At 36.7% G+C, this 19,810-nt stretch overlaps 1 protein-coding gene across 4 annotated transcripts in view; it reads right to left on the reverse strand.

Moving 5' to 3' along the window:
• Nucleotides 1-897: 897 nt before the first annotated feature.
• PPP2R2A (protein phosphatase 2 regulatory subunit Balpha) overlaps nt 898-19,810 on the reverse strand; it is an 83,890-nt gene continuing 64,977 nt past the window's right edge. For all 4 annotated transcript variants that reach the window (XM_073892580.1, XM_073892582.1, XM_025873804.2 and 1 more), the window contains 7 exons: nt 18,865-19,030; nt 11,474-11,586; nt 10,615-10,792; nt 8,934-9,098; nt 7,835-8,004; nt 4,985-5,076; nt 898-1,896 (listed from right to left, as the gene is read on the reverse strand). In XM_073892580.1, coding sequence (XP_073748681.1) covers nt 1,617-1,896; nt 4,985-5,076; nt 7,835-8,004; nt 8,934-9,098; nt 10,615-10,792; nt 11,474-11,586; nt 18,865-19,030 — 1,164 coding nt within the window. In that variant the 3' untranslated portion in view covers nt 898-1,616. The remainder of the gene's footprint in view (nt 1,897-4,984; nt 5,077-7,834; nt 8,005-8,933; nt 9,099-10,614; nt 10,793-11,473; nt 11,587-18,864; nt 19,031-19,810) is intronic.

A 19,810-nucleotide genomic window follows, 5' to 3' on the forward strand; every position in this document is an offset into this window, starting at 1 on the left:
AAGAAGCACTCAAGAGTCCTCGAAACTTCAAGGTTGTCTATTACTGCTCAGCCAAAACACACTAACCATTCTCTAATAATATAAATGCCTACTCGATTTATATTTTTAAAAATAAAGTCCATTTGTTTCTCCATTAAAGCTTCTGCAAGACTGACAAAGGTACATTCTACCTATTAAAAATAGGAGTACTCTTCATCTTTGGATAGGGAAATGTAATCATATACAGATTACTAAAATTTTTATTTGAGGCAGCTATTGGGAGTCCATGAAGCACTTTTTGAACACTGTACCTTTAAAGTTTGTCTTTAATATTAATACTTTGGAAAACCAAAAATAGAGGAAAAACATCTATGGCAAAGTACATTTCATTTAGATTTGAAAGCAGTAAAATACAAAAAAAATAGTGCAGGGTCAATTTTCTCTCTGTAAATCACTTGAGGATAGTTTTATGTTTTATAACTGAATGAGAAAAAAAGTTTTAACCTGTTAAAAAAGTTTAAGTATTTGACTTTTAGTAAGGCAAAAATGAAATTAAGCACTGTAAAAAGACTTTAAAAATGAAATTCTACAAATTTGGTTCTCATTTACAACAATTTCATTAACAGATGAGTTAAGTGTAGATACAATGTATCCAATACTCTTATAACCACAGTAAAAAAAAAAGAAAATCTCTAGCAATTTATAGATTGTGAAATCCTTAGTAATACCAGCATATATTCAAAACACGTTCATACAGAACCAAGACCTCTCCTTCTCCATGTAAAAGAACACTTGTTAAAGATAATTAACAAAAACACCAATTAAACAATGGAAACTCATTTCATTTCACTGCGCCCAAAAGTATGACACAAAATATTAGCTTGAAGAGGTAGATTAAAAAGAAAAAAGAAAACCAGATTCTCCATTCTTTGTCACTTTTATTCAGTAGTAGTATTTTTTTCCTTATTTTCGGTGCCAGACACGGCAAGGAGTGATTACAGCCAACTGTTATTAAAACATTTGTTCGCAACATATACCCCCTTTACCACTGACCCCAAACTGACTCATTTTGTGTGCTTTCGTTCGTTCTTTTTTTATATACCACCACCAAGACTGGGTGGAGGGGGCAAGGGTAAAAGAGATGAAGGGGAAGAGTCCAGGAGGCCAGAAGAGGAGGAATGCTACAAGCCACAGTAAGAATGAGCTGTATTTAATTTAAAAAAGGGGGAGGGGTGTACCCCACAAATGATACAGTAATGAGGATACACAATTAAATCCCATAAGCATGACTGAAGGCTTTCACTGTGTTTGACGTCATCACAATGGAAGGCATAAAAAGTGGAGTAAATCAATGTTGATACAGTCCAATCTAGTCCATTAGGCAAGATGGTGCAAGAAGTCATTTAAATTAAAAGTGCCCTACCCTTACCTACATGGCTAGCAGACATGGAGAACACCACAGTGATGAATCCACAGAGATTTCTCCATGTAGCTATAAAAAATGTGTTGTCGAATGGCACATTGTCAAACACTGGAAAGGGGCGCCACAATGGACCTCTCTCTTTTTTAGGTACGAATGCTAGATTCAACTATCTCAACTAAGCAGGAAGTGGGCTCTTCTGCTGGGAATGCCAACCCTAATTCACTTTGTCTTGAAATATATACAGATTGTTTGTAGTAGCTACAGCAATGATATTTTCCTTGGGGTGCCAGGCTGTATGAAGGATTTTCTTGTTGAAGTCTAGGCTGTCAACACTTATTTCATCTTTCTTTCGCTTGCCACTTGCACAGACTTTGCGTGGCTTCAGAACCGTGCGAGGTTTGTTGTTTTCCCGTGACGCTTCTAGGGTTATGTCTCGCTTTGTGTTCCTGTCAAACATTCTGAAGAAATTATTGTAAGATCCGGTCATGACAACACTGCAAAAGTAAACAGAGGACGCAGTAAAATAAGTGAACAAAAGTTAATTTCCAGCAAAACGATTCAGTGATGAAACCTAGCCTATTACCGTATAGGAAATAGCTACTTCAAGCTGATCTGGATTTAGGGAGAGGCTTGCTGACACCAACCCAGGGACCAATTATTCAAATAAACTAGTCTAGTCTGGTACTAGTTAGTGGTAGTTAACTTGGATTTCTAGTAACTAGGAGATTTCTAGTCTCCTTTTCATGACTACCAAAACTATCACCAAAGTTGAAAGTATTCTCAAGAATAGCTTCTTAGTAGTAGTACTAAAATAACCTCTGCTGATTATTTTTGCAACTACAGGCTTTGTGATTAACCAAATCTGTAGGTAGCTTCTTGAAATACCAACAAACTGTGGGATCACAGGTTCTAAAACCCTTCAAAATTCATGGTAAATAGCTGTTCATAAGAAACCAATGCTTTACTTTGTGATTTAAATTATAAACTATAGAATTTGTTCCTAGGATGTTGTCTGGTTGGGATGCTATCTCATGAATGCCTATAAGAAATCTCCTTCTGGGACGCCTGGGTGGCTCAGTCGGTTAAGCGCAGTCGGTTAAGCGCCTGCCTTCGGCTCAGGTCATGATCCCAGGCTCCTGGGATCAAGCCCCACATCAGGCTCTCTGCTCAGCAGGGAGCCTGCTTCTCCCTCTGCCTGCAGCTTCCCCTGCTTGTGTGTACTTTCTCTCTCTCTCCCCCTCTGACAAATAAATAAAATTTAAAAAAAAAATCTCCTTCTGAGAATATTAAGAAAGTAGGATATAAATTTTTTCTTAACAGGAAATCATTCTACCTGTAACATTAAATACATTTTAAGCACTTTTTGGGGGTACAAATATTTTTAATAGTATCTGTTTAAAGGGTTGCCATTTTTAACCCTACCCAGGGTAGCTCTGTCAGTTCAACTTTCCATCCATCACTGCTCAACAATTTGCTAAGTTTTAAGTACCCAATAAGCAAAACCTCACAAGTTTGAAACTGTTAATTTAGAAAGGGTCTGGTGCTACTATTACTTACCATGTTCTTCCCATGTGGTTTAAATAATTATTTTAAGTCAGATTATAGAATATCAAGGAACTGTTTAAAGTAATACTTGAAAATGAGTATTTACAAGTATCAAAGATATAGGTCATATATGAAATACAAATGATTACCATCTATTCAGTAATGTCAATTCCTCCAAAGGACACTTGACAACATTTTAATCAAACTCAAATTGGTGCATGTGCCTGAGGGTAATAAAACTGTATTTCTTTTAAAATGGTTTATGTAATTTGGATTGGCTCCCCGTATTATTTGAATTTTTGAGGTTTTAATAATTAAGACACCTAGGTCTATGGCTATTTGTAAGTTTTAAAAGGTTTTGGTAGGTCAGCATTTCTGTGGTGTACCTGCCCAAAATGTATAACCTGAATCAAATCGTGAAGAAACATTAGATAACACTCAAATTAAGAAACCTCCTATGAAATCATTGGCCTGTTTTTCAAAAATGCCAGTCGCAGAAGACAAGGAAAGCATGAACTACCTTTCCCGATTAGAGGGGAACAAGATAGGACAACCTAATGTTACATATACTTTGGGACTGGATATCCGATTGGATTTTCTTCTTTGCTAGCAAGGACATGGCTGAGAGGGCTGGTGAAATTTTAACGGGCTCCAACGGGAACTGTTCTGCTTTAGATGACTGCCCTGTCATGTCTTTTAGGAAATGCTCATTAAAAAGTTTAAGGGCAATGCGGCACCATGTTTGGAGTTTACTCCCAATTTGTTAACAAATAAAGTATGTGTGTCTATTTGTGTCTTTATAAAGAGACAGATATAAAGGAAGAGACTGACACAGCAAACAGTAACAGGAGAACCTGAGTAAGGGCTTATTTAGACTGTCACTCTTACAAATTTTCCAAGTTTGAAATTATTTTAAAAGACGTTTTCAAACGGTAAAGGAAATTTAAGAATTTCTTTTTGATAATGGAACATAACTTAAAACTGCCAACAATATGTTTCAACAATGTGAGGAAGAGCTGGTGTAGCAGTGCATCAGATCCTAGTGTACCAGTATCTTCTTTCTCTCTGTCTGCGAATTTCTCCTTTCTCTTCTTCCCTTTCCTTCTTCCTTCTTGATGCCTCAGTGTTAAGCAGTGGCATTCAAAAGCAAAGCTTGCTTGTTCTGAGTCTAGGCTTACTGTGACCAGCCTATTACTGGGTATCATGTTAGATTCAGAAAAAAGTTAATATTAAAAATCACACCAAAGATAAATGATCCGAGTTCTAGCATCCTCTATTAACACAGAACACCATGATACTTGAATGTTATTAAGCTTCACTGACTGAACTGTTAAATAAAAAGTACCTCTAATGACCGTGAAGGCAAGTTTAAGTAATTCCAACATTGTTTTCTTCTATTTTCTGTTCTATTGGAACACAATAAATGGTAAATAAATATTGATAAGGAAAAACTGAAAGATTAAGACTTACTTGTCCTTGGAAATAACGGTACACATTTTCACCATATAGTAAAAACGAATCATATACCATGGCAAAATTGTGGATTATAAAACCCTAATTACTCATGGTAATATGGTTAAGGTTAAATTACATATGGTAATTACCACTTCTATAAGATATTAATGTGGTATCTGGAAAAACTGGTGTTTGACATTCCAAATGAAATATCCACTGCCTAAATATTTCTCAAAAGTTTCATAGATGAACCACCGAACTGAAATTTCACCATTTTAATTGTTGGCATGTCAAAAATGTCATTGATCTGGTTCAAAAAAGGGAAATATTTAAAGATATTTAAATCATAACTTAAGATATCTAGATTTTTTTGGTGTATTTTCACAGTTACTAGTGAAACAACGTTTAATTTTTATCTGCTATTATTACTACAAGATTATTTAATTTATTTCAAGCGAACGGGGGCAGGGAATGAAGTGAGGATTTGTAACTTATGTCAATCGTACTAGAAGTGAAATAGCACATTTCTTTCCTCTAATAAAAGGCACATTTGAATGAGAAGTTCAAATTAAAATCAATTACCTGTCAGATCCATTCCAACAACATTCAAATTTGTCAAATATGCAGTCATTTTCATACAGTGAACAAAGTTTACTTCTGAGGTATTCATGAACCTGGGTTTTAAATATAAATATATTATTATAATATACTTATTTACACCTAAGGATCTGCTAATTGATATTAAGAAAATATTTAAACAGTTCTTTTTTTAAAAAGGAATATACAGACACAATACTCTGTAATCTTATTAAAACTCAACTCTCTTAGCAACAAACAATAAAGGCATTTTATCCTTTTCACAAACAAATGAGGTCCCTTCTATGAACACACATTTTCCTACGAAGAAAAATACCCTTTGGGGCATGACACATGAACTCTTTATAAGCTGGACTAAAATATTTAGACTAAAATACATCTGAAAATGGTATAGATAGAGAATAAAGACTATTATAGCAATAGTTGAATATGTTAACACTTGGTTTTTTCAGTCCATTAATTGCTGATAAAAAATACTCAATATTATGTTCTACTACCTTTTTAAATACCATTCTCTGAGCATAAATAATGAAAACCTACATTATCATTTAAGTGCCTATGCTATGCACAGCATGGCTGTGCCCTGATTTGGAATTTTACCCTTGAGCAGCGAGGATCAGGGGTGCTAATCCCCCTGCAGATGCGCATATAGGGGCCCCTGGGTGGCAGAGTCAGTTAAACCATCCCACTCTTGGTTTTGGCTAAGTTTGTGATTTCAGGGTCACGAGATCAAGCCCCATTGTCAAGCTCCATGCTCAGGATGGAGTCTGCTTCAGATTCTCTCCCCCTTTCCCTCTGCCCCTCCAGCTCATGTTCTTGCCCTTTCTCTCTCAAATAAATATATCTCAAAAAAATAATCCACATATAACTTTTGACTCCCCAAAACTTAACTACTAATAGTCTACTGTTGTCTGGGGAAGCCTTACCGATAACATAAAGTTATCGTGTATTTTGTGTATGTAATATGTATTATATACTGTAGTCTATAATAAAGTAGGCTAGAGGAAAGAAAATGTTACTCAGAAAATCACAAGGAAAATACATTTACAGTACTCTATTCTTTTTATAGAACAAAATATCCATGTATAAAGTGGACCCACACAGTTCAAACTATGCTGTTCAAAAATCAATTGTATATAATCAACGTACGCATCACTGAAAAAATTGTATCACTTGATATTCCTCACAGAATATCAAAATCTAATGAAAATGTCCCTGTTTTTTGAAGTAGAATTCACTAGTATTTCACAAGGGGATAAACCAAAAAATAAATAAATCTGGTATTTAAAAGGTATTCTAAGAAATAATGCATTTCAATATTAACACCGTTAAATTGCAAAGCAGGAAAGGTCCAAAACTTCTGTTGTGACGGGGGGGGGGGTTGTCTTGATCTACTAACCGTTGTTACTTAAAGAGAGCCTTAAAAAAGAATTAATGATAGAAAAGAGTAGGTACCTTCTAAATGCTTAGAATTCTCTATTCTTTATGAAACAACCTAAAGTCATTTTAAGTATCCATTTTAACTTTTAAGTATAATGGAATGATTCAGGCCACATCTATGTAACATTAAGTACAAATTTGTTAACGCTGAGGAACTGTAACTCAGGTAGGGTCAGGATAGGAGGCAAAAAATTAATAAGATCAAAATACCCTTTAGTCACACACAGCTCAGCAAGATGTTTATATTAAATTCAACAGTTGAATCTGCATATATTGAATATAAAATGTGACTCTACTCTGAATCACTAATCTAATTCAGCATAAGTAGAAAAACTGCAAGTTAAGTAAATGATTAACAATTTGGCCAAGTTTTAGAATGCACATACAAGGGATTCTCACCAAACGATTTTAAGAGTATGAAGTTAGGATTCAAATCAATTATTCTCAATGGCAACCAGGGGTGGTGGTGGTGGTGAGAAACACCAGGAGACAGATCACAATCTTGAAGTTACACAAATGTAATTTGAAAACAAAGCAGTGTATATCTCTTTACTTTTGTTTCAACACAGCATTTATTTTAAATTTTCAAATACCATTAAGGAAGAGTCTTAAGTAGTTTATGTTTGTCAAAGAGGATTAAAAGGTTTGAGAAACATCATTCTAATTTTATGGAAAACACACAACATGAGGAAGGTACCATTTATAAATTCTGTATTCTTAAAAACAGTGTTTAAGTGTTTTCTACACCGTAGTCTAGGGCTTACCCCAGGTTTCTGCTTGCCCCCGACCATGTCCCCAGCTGTGCATGTCTTTATTCTCTTCTCCAGAAGAAAGGGATAGGGGATCAATGGTAGTGGCTGGCTGACAAAAAGAGAACCCAGAACTAACCTACAATAGACAGCCAAACACCTAAAGCCGTCCGCTGGGCTTTCAAGCCCTTCTCCTTTAGCCTAAGACAACGGTTATCAGCCAAAAGGCAAAATGCCAGTCTATGGGCACGCCAAAGTTAAGCTCTAGTTCAACTACTCCTGCGCATACTCCAACCAGGACATCTCCACTAGGACGGGCCATTCTTCCCAATCCTCTTCCCTACCTAGACCTTATTACAGTACTCTTCCCTCCTCACTTTAAATGTAAACAGCGGTGCGGAAAAAAGTTGTCAATAATGAACCAAACTGGTAGCAAAATCACACTTTAACCGAATAGACAACACAACCTATAAAAGTACATACAAAATTAACATATGGAAAAGCAACATACTCATGGATCTCTGAAGGAAAAAGCCTAAGGGTCAACCATGCTGTATTGGGATTAACACATAGTACAAAATCCTTCTCTATAAAGACTTAGAAGTAAATAGGGTATATGCTAATTGAAAGAAAAAACTGCAAATACCTGGTATGTTTCCACAGGCCTGTTTTCCATATTTAAGTCCCAAATTTTGACTGACAAATAGTCTCTAGTCATCATATATCGACCACTATGGCTGAATTTTACATCAGAAATAGAGGAGATGATTTCAGAAAAAAAAGACCTGTTACTGGGATCTTCAGGTTCTTCAAACACTAAAAACAAGCAAAAAAAAAAAAAAAAAAGGGCAATTTGTGTAATATTCTGGCTTGGACAAAGCACTTGCTGAGACAACCATTCACAAACCTCCTAAGAGTAAGCTACAGATGACAGGCTAGTAGTGCAGAACCGAAAAAACATCTGACTATAAGAACATAACCTCCCCTGAAAGTTTCTTAAGGGGAATGACTTAACATTGACATTGAAGATACAAAAGTATATACTACCAGGGTCCTAGAGCTGATTTAGCAGAACCAGGAACAGCCAGGACTTCGGACTTCAAAGTGCACCAGGTCTGTAGGTTCTGCAGATACGTCCATGACTTCGCCTGTACTGTCACCGCAAGGGAACACACCCTCCAAATTTATACCAGATTTTATTTTTTTTAGTGGCCAGATAAAACTGTTTTGGTAACAGGCATGTACCAATTTTCATGAGTTTTAAAAACACTCAACAACATGCAACCCCTTAATTTTTTAACCCAGTGCTTTTGAACTTTTTTTTAAACCAAGGAAATCTCTTCGCAGAAAAGTATTCCTAGAAAGCAACAAAGAGAGAGCAGGAGGAAAGGAGAAAAGGGAGGGAAGGAGGGTAGAAAAAACAAAAACAAAAACAAAAAAACCACTCTACTTGAAAAAAAGAGCTGGAGAGCCCAGCCCCAAGTTCCCCCAAAATAACATTCCATTTAAAAATATATCCACTGGGACATCGACAGACATGCTCCCAAGAGAGCCTTTTACGTTCTTCCAGTAGAATAACCTACAGTGCCTCATGTGGAGTCAGACAGCTTACCGGAGGGTACAGGAGGCCCTGGGCACACAGATTTTCAGACTTGTAAACCTATGCAAATGTAGTCACCATGTCTGATGCTGGTTTTCAGAAAAACAGAAAATGTTATCATTTGAAAAAAAGACCATACACTTACGTTTAGAATGCCTATCACAGAGGGCAGAGGCCCGCATGTCACATAACCGAATAGTTCCTTTACTGCTGCTGTATACAAACGTGTTGCAGCTGTTTGGATGGAATTCTGCTGCCGTAATCACCTCTGTTAGCTCTTCCATATTGGCAGGTTTGATATCCACAATATCTGGATAGCATTTTATTAAGGAATTTCCACTTAGAAAAAAGGGCAAATATAATTTTATATTTCTCAAATATAAAATTCATTCATAAACTTAAGCACAAGTATTAATTCCGAATTGCATTCTACTCCTTATAGGAGTACAAATTCCAGAGGGATCAAAACTGCTAATGATTGGGAAAAAAATCTTAGAAGAAACCATGTTAGACTGTAGATGGGCCTCTTTTTCTGAGTATGATACAAATCCCAGAATATTATTAGTGTACATTCTAAACAAAACAAAGGTAAAAAACTTCAAGGGGGCAAAAAGGGGAACCTATTTGCACCACAAAGAAGCTGATTCACTTAATATAAAAAAAGGTGCCTTAAAAACAAACCAGTAAGAATATATATAAATCCAATGAAAAAACTAGAAAAGAACAAAAAGAAATATAAATGGTTGATAAATAGGACTTTTCACTAACTAGACTGGTAATGGTGGAGGGAAACAGGCTCTTTTATATGCTACGGGTAGAATATGAATTACGGTAGTGTTAATTTTTCTTTCTTTTTTTTTTTTTAAAGATTTTATTTATTCATTTGCGAGAGAGACCAAGAGAGAACAAGCAGGGGGAGAGGCAGAGGGAGAGGGAGAAGCAGACTCCCTGCGGAGCAAGGAGCCCGATGCGGGACTCGATCCCAGGACCCTGGGATCACGACCTGAGCCGAAGGCAGACGCTTTACCATCTGAGCCACCCAGGCGCCCGGTAGTGTTAATTTTTCAAATGATGTCTATTTAAAAATACATACAACATTAACACTAGCAGCAATAACTGCAAACATTTATCAAAACCTTTAAAAAAAGATAAACTTAAAACAAATATATTTATAAACAATCTAGGATGTTTATATATACACATATATGTTTATATATATATACACACACACACATATACTATATATATATATGGTATATTGTGTTTGTCACGTATGTGTATCACACACTTGCACATGTACAGAAAAATCCCAGAAGGATAATATAGACAATGAAAGTGTATCTGGAGAATATTTCTACTGACTTTATACCACCATGCACCATGACTTGTATGAATTTCTTTTGCCAACCTTACTATTTTTATAATTACATTTTTAATAAATACTACTCCACAAATTTGTTTTATAAAAAACTCAACCATTAAAAAATCTGCTTATAGGTACATACTGTACCTACACACTCATGGTATAGGTTGTACTTAATATACATAGTAGTATTATAGCAAAGTATTTAGTACTAGGTACTAAACTTACTATAATAGTACTTAAAATTCCAAGAATCCTATTTTTAAATCAATACATTATGCTCTTTACCAAAGAACTTCCCCCACTGTTTAATCACTTAAACACAAAGAAAAAGTGGTATAAAGTAAGAAGATACTTTCAAAGAGAAGAAATAAAAATACATGAAGGAGAGATGGAAAATAAATCTGTATGGGCACAACATGCCTTCTTCACCAAACACCAAAAAAAGAAACCAAATGGATACTAAAACTCCTGTCTGTAATCTCCAGATGCCAAAGATTAATCCGTAAATCGTCTGCAGATAAATATGTTTCATAATCACTATTAATAGAAATTGAGTTGATGTGATATGTATGAGCATTGGCAAATATTCTTCGTGGACTGGCCTCAACCATTAGGTCCATGGGCCTAAAGACTGGCACCTGTCAATAAGACACAGGAAAAACGGTCATTACAACTCACTATTTACAACGGCACTTAAGGTTCAGTTCTTTATCTTAGTTTTTGAGGGAACACTATAATATTACACAGATTTAGCTTTATAAACCAACTGATGTTGATCCTTAAAGTGTTTAAATGAGAAGAAAAATAAATTATTTGATTAATTTACCTTCTTTTATAAGATAGCAATACTATTAGAATTTGTTTTGCTTTCTAGTTCCAATCTTTTGCTGGAGACTCGCAAAGCTAAATGTTTCTGGTTTGAACTGGCTAAGAAGGAAATTAGCCCAGAGCATCTAATTCTTGGTATTTCTTAGCTGCAACTGGAATATCTGGTCCACTTCCACCTACTTTTTTTTTTTATCTCCAAAGAAAATTAATCTTGATACTTATAAGAGCTGACATTCAAACCATGAGGGCAAAAGAGAGTGCGGCATTGTATAAAACAGTCTTGCGTTGGGTCCTGGGTCAGCCCCTGGCACAGAGAGAGAGACCTCTATGTGGGACATGGTTATTTAAAAACGGGAGTTTTTAATGTCCTATCTGGTTATAACATTGTTGGGAGGGGAATTATAGCTAATCCTAGTCAAAAGTTCTGCTCAGGATCTAGACTAATATGAATACAGAACACTATCATAATTACGATCATTTTAAGTACTTACTCGTAATGTAGTGACTGTAGTAGGATCTCTATACCTTCCATCTTCCTCTTTCAAGTTATACCCTTCTGGTCTTTTGTCCCTTTCACTGATTTTCCATAATTTTATTGTTTTATCTGGAGAGAAAAATGAAAAAAGTCCTCAAAAAAAGAATAATACTAATAGAAGTTTAAGGCATATTCAAGCTATTTCGTATTTCACCTAAAAGGGTCCCAAGAATAAAATCTCTTATGTGACTTAATAAAAAACAAATTTCCCATTACCTGAAGAATAAAAACACATATACACAGAAATCACAAATGTATACATTAATAGCACTCAAAGTACCATTTTTTAAAAAGATTTTAATTTATCTGACAGAGAGCGAGCGAGCGTGCGCGCGCAAGCAGGCAGAGCGGCAGGCAGAAGGAGATGCAGAGAAACTGATATGGGGCTTGATCCCAGGACCCTGGGCAGAAGGGTCCCGAAGGCAGATGCTTAACAGACTGAGCCACCTAGGCACCCCTCAAAATTAAAATCAAGTCACAGCCAGGTCCTTGTCCTTTAAAAATAATTAAAGCTAGACAGGGGAAAAGGGGTGTGTGTGTGTATGTGTGTGTGTAAGCACCCACGTTTGTAAATACAAACACATACATATATATATACTTAATATTTTTAAAAAGAACAGTTATTAATATAGCCTATTATTTAGAATAAAAATGATAAAGGATTATCTATCTCCCTTGGTCCCATACTTCCTAGCAGATCCTACCAAAGACTCCACAAATTCCTTCAAAGACTGGATGCCTCTGTTTAAATCTGTCTTTCCCTGTTGTATTAGGGATTCAAGTCAAGTTGGTCAGGGTCTGGACCAATTAAAAGCTATGTCCCCAAGTTCTTTAAGACAAAATTCCTAGGTTATCAAGAAGATATTAAATAGTATTTTTAAAATGTTTTTAATAGAATTTTTAAATAAACGCTTATTTTGGAGTAAATTAATGTCAACATCTTATGCAACTGTGGAATATTTGTTAAAACTAAGAAATTAACATTGTACATTACTACTAACTAAACTCCAGACTTTACTGAGAATCCACCAGGTTTTCTACTAACATCCCTTTCTGTTCCAGGATCCAAACAACACTGTATTTAGTTGTCAAGTTTCCCTAGTCTTCTGACTTTAACAATTTCTCAGATTTTTCTTAGTTTTCGTCATCCTGACAGTTCTGAGAAGCAGCAGTGAGGTATTGTAGAATGTCTCGACTGGGTATGTCTGTTGTTTTCTCATGATCAGACTGGGATCACTGGGTTTTAGGAAGAATACCAGAGGTGAAGTGAAGGTATACATGGTATCAACATGACTTTTCCACTGGTGATGAGAGCTCTGTTCACTTGGTTAAGGCAGTTCTGCCAGGTTTCTCCACTGCAGTTTTTAATTTCCCCCTTGCCATACCCTAGTCTTTGAATCTCTAAAGTCCAGTCTACACTTAAAGGAAAAATTAAGTTACGGTCCCTATAAAGGAAAAGCATCCATCCATATATTTGAAATTCTGTAAGAAGCATCTCCACTCCCTGCTTATTTGTTTACTTAAATCATTAGAGACTCATGCATGTTTATTTAATACTTTTGTTATAATCTTCAAATTGCATTCATACAAAAGTATCGCATTCTTAATGGTCCTTTCATAAGCCAATGGGTACGATTTTAAAAAACAGTGCACAGAGGCACTTTCTAAAATGCTGTCAGCCTTTCTAAGGACTCCTCTCTCTGCCTGGTGGTGAAGGGGGTGCTGGCCAACCCTGTGGATACCCTTTGCAAGGATGAAGTGTAAGCAGAAAAAAATTGCTAACTTTACTAACTTGTAATCTATTACTTTATCTAAACCCTAGTTAATCTTGTTTAGAGTTATCTTACAGTTAAATCATATGTGTTTTCTATGTGCTATGTCTAGGTAAAAAAGATTCATATATTTTAGGATATTCTACTTGTCCCCAAATGTAATGAGTCAAGCCTAAACTCTTAATTTTGGGAGTAATTATCATCTAAAAATAAGGATGAAAAGCTTCCCCTACCCCAATGCCCATAACTGTCTTTATGGCCTGTCCAAATTCATCATCCTTACTGAAGATCCAGATAAAGAAATCACAATGTACTTATCAAAATTTTCAAATAAGATGTAATTAGTTTATGGTTCCTAATAGTGTTTTAGGAAGAAAATTATTTTTTTATATCATGAAAAACTGGGTAAACAGATTTTTAAAACATATTACACTTTAAAACACATTTTCTAAGTGATAAAATTTGTCACTTAAGAGGTAAAAAAAATTTGGGCGCCTCGGTGGCTCAGTTGGTTAAGCATCTGCCTTTGGCTCAGGTCATGATCCCAGGGTCCTGGGACTGAGTCCCACATCAGGCTCCTTGCTCAGCGGGGAGCCTGCTTCTCCCTCTGCCCCTGCCCCCTGCCTGTGTGCTAAAAATAAGATCTTTAAAAAAGAAAAAAAAAGAGGTTTAAAAAAATTTAACACATAAACACAGGATAGAAAAGTACTATACAATTTCTGTGCAACGCTTGGGAACAAGGCAGGTCAGAAATAAAATATTTTAATAAGTATAACAAACTTTTTAAAAAAATCAAAATTCTGGGCGCCTGGATGGCTCAGTTGGTTAAGCAACTGCCTTCGGCTCAGGTCATGATCCTGGAGTCCCGGGATCAAGTCCCACATCGGGCTCCCTGCTCAGCTGGGGGTCTGCTTCTCCCTCTGACCCTCTTCCTTCTCATGCTCTCTCTCAAATAAATAAAATCTTATAAAAAAAGAATCAAAATTCTTAAGCTCTGTAGTAGTGACTTTTTTAGCTGTAGATTTTAGCCTATTGGAGGTATGTGACAATAATCAAACTCCATAGAACTGCATGCAAAATTATGTAAATATACATATTTTCCTATGTATGGGGATTATTAGATTCTTCAAAGAAATGTGTCATTTCTAAAAGGTTAAGAACCACTGCTCTATGGTGTTTCCCTACACTGTCAATACTAACAAGTAAAGTGTGCCTGGATGGCTCAGTCGGTTAAGCATCTGCCTGTGAATCAGGTCATGATGCCAGGGTCCTGGGATCAGGCCCCGAGTCAGGCTCCCCGCTTGGCAGGGAGTCTGCTTCTCCCTCTCCTTCAGCCCCTCCCCCCTGCTCATGCATGTTCGCTCGCTCTCTCAAATAAATAAACCTTAAAAAAAAATACTAACAAGTAAAGAGGGTTTCAGAAGTCCAAAAGTCCCAGGGTTCCGTTCACCATAAAAAGAAGACTGGGACAGGGAAGACCTTGCTACACCAAGTTTCCTTTGCGGGAATGCAGCTTTATTATTAAAGATTCTTATAAACAAGCTGTTAAAACACAAGGCATTTACTAGTGAACTTTGTACTACTCATATATTCAAGACCCACAGTCAACAAGGTTAGAGGTGGACATTTCTGCAATGTGGAAGAGTTGAGGAGAACTCAAAGAGGGCAAAAGGAGATGAACGAGAAAGAACAGTAACCAGAAGAAACATTAAATAAACTAAAGCTGTACGATGGGCACTATGAAGTTATTTAAGTAAAACCAATTTGGGAAACACTGGACAGTTTATGACGACCATGGAAAGCCGATACAAAGACAGAAGATAGATTACTTTTGGCCAATCAAAGGTGGTATGTTTAGTCCTATTCACCACCAATCTCCTACAGGATTTGAGTGGAAAGGCCGGTTACATGTAGGGGAGAAGGTATTATTGTGCTCAATCTCACAGAGACAACTATACCAAATAATATAAAATTATTACTTAGTTTTAAAAGATGTTGACATTCTCCCATGATTATTTTCTCTCTTTTTAAACAATAAAGCTTTCCAGATATAGCTTCAGTTTTAGTCCTTCCGTCCTTTTCCCATTCCACCACATCCAGGCATAGCAGTCTGTAAAATTCCCATACGTGTTTTATCCTTCCGAAATGGGCTCTATTTTTTAGCACAAAAAAGTACCACAGCCCCAAATAATTGTATTTTATTTAGTATTCATTAACGGTAACAACAACAAAAGAAAGAAGCCCTTTAAAATAATTTGTATTATTAATCAAGGACTTAATATTTACATGGTAAACCTACTTGAGTGACACGGTTGTTTCCGTCTACAGAACAATACTACATAGAGTCACATACCCGAGACCCAACCACTGGAATTCCCAGTGGTCTCTCCCTCCACTGAGCCTTTGTAGAATTTACTGTCTAGAAAGGCTCATCTGGTTAAACACTGCCTTCCTTGCTTATTTCAAACCACAGAGCGCACATGTAAACCTGCATGGAAGACACATGTGGGTATCAATGGAGAAGTGAAACGTAATTAAGATTTAATCCATAAATGAACTGAAACGGGATTTGTTTCTGAACAATACAGAGGAGGGGAAGCGGAAGTACCTAAAAAAACAACTGGCTATGAACTGAGAACTGCTGAAGCTGGGTGATAAGTACGTAGGGCTCCCTTATCCTAGTTCTGCCTTTATTTTAAACATTTCCCTTTATAAAAAGAAAAGTAACATCCCATACGAAGTGAACTGCCGAAATTATTAAGAACAAATATCCCAATACATGAATTATGTATGTCCCAACACACTTACTTGGGGCATTTATTTCCAAAAGTAGAAACCATATAAACGATAGAATTATGTTATGATTTGATGTGAAAGAGCAGTATATGAAGGGCTATTTGAAATAGCTCAGTTTACCATATAAATTAAAACTGAACCAAGATTAGAACCCAACATATGACATGAATAATCACAGTTCCTCCATCTATGATGCTCTAAGTCATAAGCTTTAAATCATTTATTTTTCTTTTAATAAGGAGAAGAGAGGTGAATGCAGTTGATGTGAGAAGAGGGGGGTAGAGGGTTTTGGTGGGCTGGTTGGGGAGAGCTTTGACAATCACAAAAATGGGCACCTAAGAGGAAGCAAACATGTATGGTGTCAGCAAGTGACACTCTTTTATGAATGCACTTCTAAGAATTTGATAGAGTGGGTGATGAGGCCTAAATAGGATGAAAGGGGCACTTGGCATTTTCCACCATGTCACCCCAGGAGTCTCCTGAGTTTACAATCAACAAATGGTAAAGAATGGTAGGGTCTAGGTACTAAAATCTGATTTCATTAATAGTGCCTTATACCAGCCTCAAGAAAGCTTTAAATTTTTTTTACAGACCATGGCTAACCAGAACCTGGAAGTCCCCCTCAATCACTCTAATGGTTCTCTCCAGACCCAAGCCCGAGGATAAACCAAGCCACAACAACCCATATGAAAAAAATTTAGAAGAACAAAAAAGAGGGTGCGTGCATGGCTCAGGTCATGATCCCAGGGTCTGGAACTGAGTCCCACATGAGGCTCCCTGCTCCATAGGGAGCTGCTTCTTCCTCTGTCTCTCATGAATAAATGAATAAAATCTTAAAAAAAAAAAAAAAAAGAGAAAGAACGAACAAAAAGAAATGTCCTTAAACTTGTCATAAAGCACTTTAAATTCTGGTAGTCATTACACAATTCTCTTATTTGGTAAATTCTCCTGAGCAGACAAAACAGTGTAAGAAGAATCTTCTCCCACCCAAGAGGCTTGTTAGGAAGAAGGCAGAATGTCGACTCCAGTTTGTGTCGTTATTGAACAAAGGATCAAGTAGGAAGAGTGCTCCCCTAGAAAGTATCCTGGAATGGAGACCATCCTTTGATGGAGTATTTTGTATTTACAGTTTGAGATATTCTTTGGAGAGTTCAGGCACACTTTAACATTTATGAGAACTTACTACGCATACTAGGAGTTAATCACATTTACTACCCATAACAATATTATTACATAGGTATTACAACATCTCCAGTTTGCCGATGAGGAAAATTTGACTCAGTGTTATAAACTGCTCAAGACTACTAAGCCAAGATATCAGATAAAGGGCTAGTATCCAAAATCTATAAAGAACTTATCAAACTCAACACCCAAAGAACAAATAATCCAGTCAAGAAATGGGCAGAAGACATGAACAGACATTTCTCCAAAGAAGACATCCAAATGGCCAACAGGCACATGAAAAAGTGCTCAACATCGCTCGGCATCAGGGAAATCCAAATCAAAACCTCAATGAGATACCACCTCACACCCGTCAGAATGGCTAAAATTAACAAGTCAGGGAATGACAGATGTTGGCGGGGATGTGGAGAAAGGGGAACCCTCCTACACTGTTGGTGGGAATGCAAGCTGGTGCAACCACTCTGGAAAACAGTATGGAGGTTCCTCAAACAGTTGAAATTAGAGCTACCGTTCGATCCAGCAATTGCACTACTGGGTATTTACCACAAAGATACAAATGTAGGGACCCGAAGGGGTACGTGTACCCCAATGTTTATAGCAGCAATGTCCACCATAGCCAAACTGTGGAAAGAGCCAAGATGCCCATCGACAGATGAATGGATAAAGATGTGGTATATATACACAATGGAATATTATGCAGCCATCAAAAGGAATGAGATCTTGCCATTTGCAACGACGTGGATGGAACTGGAGGGTGTTATGCTGAGTGAAATAAGTCAATCAGAGAAAGACATGTATCACATGACCTCACTGATATGAGGAATTCTTAATCTCAGGAAACAAACTGAGTGTTACTGGAGTGGTTGGGGGTGGGAGGGATGGGGTGGCTGGGTGATAGACATTGGGGAGGGTATGTGCTACGGTGAGCGCTGTGAATTGTGCAAGACTGTTGAATCACAGATCTGTACTTCTGAAACAAATAACGCAACATATTTTAAGAAAAAAGAAAAAGAAGAAGATAACAGGAGAGGAAGAAAAGGGGAGTATGTCAGAGGGGGAGACGAACCATGAGAGATGATGGACTCTGAAAAACAAACTGAGGGTTCTAGAGGGGAGGGGGGTAGGGGGATGGGTTAGCCTGGTGATGGGTATTGAGGAGGGCATGTTCTGCATGGAGCACTGGGTGTTATGAACAAACAATGAATCATGGAACACTGCACCAAAAACTAATGATGTAATATATGGTGATTAACATAACAATAAAAAATTAAAAAAAAAAAAAGACTACTAAGCCAAGAAATGGGACAAGCAGTACCTGATCTAAATCCAATGGTAAGGTCCTTTTTTGGTTCACTACAGACTGTGTATGTACCAAAAGAAAATTGACACCTGAGGACCTTTTTTGTGGAATTTAAAAACTAAAGAATAAAAAGGGAACCCACAAAAAAAATTTACACATTCTCTATGGGGAAGACTTATTTCCAAGTGTCTATTTGTAGAAATCTCTGAACACCTATTCCTCTTTGTAAAGGGGTAAGTATCCTACAGGATATATGTAGATAGTGGGCATATAAAAGGAAAAGAATTTAACACTTACCATTGGTAGACAATAAAAACTGAGCAGCATTTTTCTGGGGTAACCACCTAATTTTGTTGATCTTTTCTTCTATTTCTAAACTTTTCAAGTAGTCAAACTCTGGTTCATGGCTCTGAAAGGTGCTGTAAACATTATATTCTCCTCTGCTATGAGACTGGATTTTGTTCTAAAATGGAAACAAAAATATTTGGACCATTGTTGAGAAATATTTCAAAAAACATGCAATCAATTCCAACAGACCTTGCAAAATTCTGGTTAATTACCTGCATCTTAAATATAATTATATTGTTTTTTATATTTAAGGCCTTCAAGGAATAAATAAAACAGCTCCCCCCAAGGAAGGGAAAATCTAAATAAAGCCCAGTAACAATTAAGCCCAATTCAACAGGAAAAGTGACATTAAAATATGGATCAATTTGATTACTAATTTACCATTATATAATGGTAGAGGACTACTGGTAAAAAAAAAAAAAAAATCTAAGCACCCTTAATGAGGGAGCTCATCTAAAAAGGCAAGATTAAATAAAAAGGGAAGATTAAATAAGACAAGCTTGTCAGAAGCAGCTGGCCGCGGCACACTTTCTTTCTCTGCCCACTTTAGGGTCAATCTTCAATCAGTTATTTAATATGATGTACTGGGGTGCCTGGGTGGCTTAGTCGTTAAGCGTCTGCCTTTGGCTCAGGTCATGATCCCAGAGTTCTGGGGCTGAACCCCGCATTGGGCTCCCTGCTCAGCGGGAAGCCTGCTTCTTCCTCTCCCACTCCCCCTGCTTATGTTCCCTCTCTCGCTGTCTGTCAAATAAATAAATAAAATATTAAAAAAATAATAATATATGTATTGTCCTCCTCCTCCTTTCTCATGCCTGTCTCTAGATCATTTCACTGCTGAAAAACTCTGATTTAAGAGCTCTCACCACCGTTATGGCATCCTCTGACCACAACTTCC

The sequence above is a fragment of the Callorhinus ursinus genome, unplaced genomic scaffold, assembly GCF_003265705.2.
Source record: "Callorhinus ursinus isolate GAN/ISIS: 27379988/994484 unplaced genomic scaffold, GSC_fseal_2.0 scaffold4, whole genome shotgun sequence".
NCBI lineage: Eukaryota > Metazoa > Chordata > Mammalia > Carnivora > Otariidae > Callorhinus > Callorhinus ursinus.